Source organism: Palaemon carinicauda, unplaced genomic scaffold, assembly GCF_036898095.1.
Source record: "Palaemon carinicauda isolate YSFRI2023 unplaced genomic scaffold, ASM3689809v2 scaffold876, whole genome shotgun sequence".
Classification (NCBI taxonomy): domain Eukaryota; kingdom Metazoa; phylum Arthropoda; class Malacostraca; order Decapoda; family Palaemonidae; genus Palaemon; species Palaemon carinicauda.
In genome coordinates this window covers 40,974-42,475 of record NW_027172177.1, presented here as the reverse complement: position 1 = coordinate 42,475, position 1,502 = coordinate 40,974, and the positions used below count along the sequence as shown (strand labels likewise).

Below are 1,502 nucleotides of genomic sequence, written 5' to 3'. Positions count from 1 at the left end.
TATCACCCACAAACCCTATGGTACTATACCTATCACCCGCAAACCCTATGGTACTATGCCTATCACCTACAAACCCTAGGGTACTATACCCATTACCCACAAACCCTATGGTACTATGCCTATCCCCCACAAACCCTATGGTACTATGCCTATCCCCCACAAACCCTATGGTACTATGCCTATCCCCCACAAACCCTATGGTACTATACCTATCACCCACAAACCCTATGGTACTATACCTATCCCCCACAAACCCTATGGTACTATGCCTATCCCCCACAAACCCTATGGTATTATACCTATCCCCCACAAACCCTATGGTACTTTACCTATCACCCACAAACCCTATGGTACTATACCTATCACCCACAAACCCTATGGTAATATGCCTATCACCTACAAACCCTAGGGTACTATACCCATTACCCACAAACCCTATGGTACTATGCCTATCACCCACAAACCCTATGATACTATACCTATCCCCCACAAACCCTATGGTACTATGCCTATCACCCACAAACCCTATGGTACTATGCCTATCCCCCACAAACCCTATGGTACTATACCTATCACCCACAAACCCTATGGTACTATGCCTATCACCTACAAACCCTATAGTACTATGCCTATCACCCACAAACCCTATGGTACTATGCCTATCCCCCACAAACCCTATGGTACTATACCTATCACCCACAAACCCTATGGTACTATGCCTATCACCTACAAACCCTATGGTACTATACCTATCACCCACAAACCCTATGGTACTATACCTATCACCCACTAACCCTATGGTACTATACCTATCACCCACAAACCCTATGGTACTATGCCTATCACCTACAAACCCTAGGGTACTATACCCATTACCCACAAACCCTATGGTACTATGCCTATCACCCACAAACCCTATGGTACTATGCCTAACACCCACAAACCCTATGGTACTATGCCTATCACCTACAAACCCTATGGTACTATGCCTATCACCCACAAACCCTATGGTACTATGCCTATCCCCCACAAACCCTATGGTACTATACCTATCACCCACAAACCCTATGGTACTATGCCTATCACCTACAAACCCTATGGTACTATGCCTAACACCCACAAACCCTATGGTACTATGCCTATCACCTACAAACCCTATGGTACTATGCCTATCACCCACAAACCCTATGGTACTATGCCTATCCCCCACAAACCCTATGGTACTATGCCTATCACCCACAAACCCTATGGTACTATGCCTAACACCCACAAACCCTATGGTACTATGCCTATCACCTACAAACCCTATGGTACTATGCCTATCCCCCACAAACCCTATGGTACTATGCCTATCCCCCACAAACCCTATGGTACTATGCCTATCCCCCACAAACCCTATGGTACTATGCCTATCACCCACAAACCCTATGGTACTATACCTATCACCCACAAACCCTATGGTACTATGCCTATCACCCACAAACCCTATGGTACTATGCCTA

At 45.8% G+C, this 1,502-nt stretch overlaps 1 protein-coding gene across 1 annotated transcript; it reads left to right on the top strand.

The window, feature by feature from the left end:
* The first annotated feature begins 445 nt into the window (after positions 1-445).
* On the top strand, positions 446-793 carry LOC137637590 (salivary glue protein Sgs-3-like). The gene has a single exon (XM_068369741.1). The coding sequence runs from the start codon at positions 446-448 to the stop codon at positions 791-793; it is 348 nt and encodes a 115-aa protein (XP_068225842.1).
* The last annotated feature ends 709 nt before the right edge of the window (positions 794-1,502 follow it).

What these genes read in the sequence shown, in the direction of transcription:
- LOC137637590 (XM_068369741.1), top strand. Translation starts at nt 446, where the DNA reads ATGCCTATCACCCACAAACCCTATGATACTATACCTATCCCCCACAAA.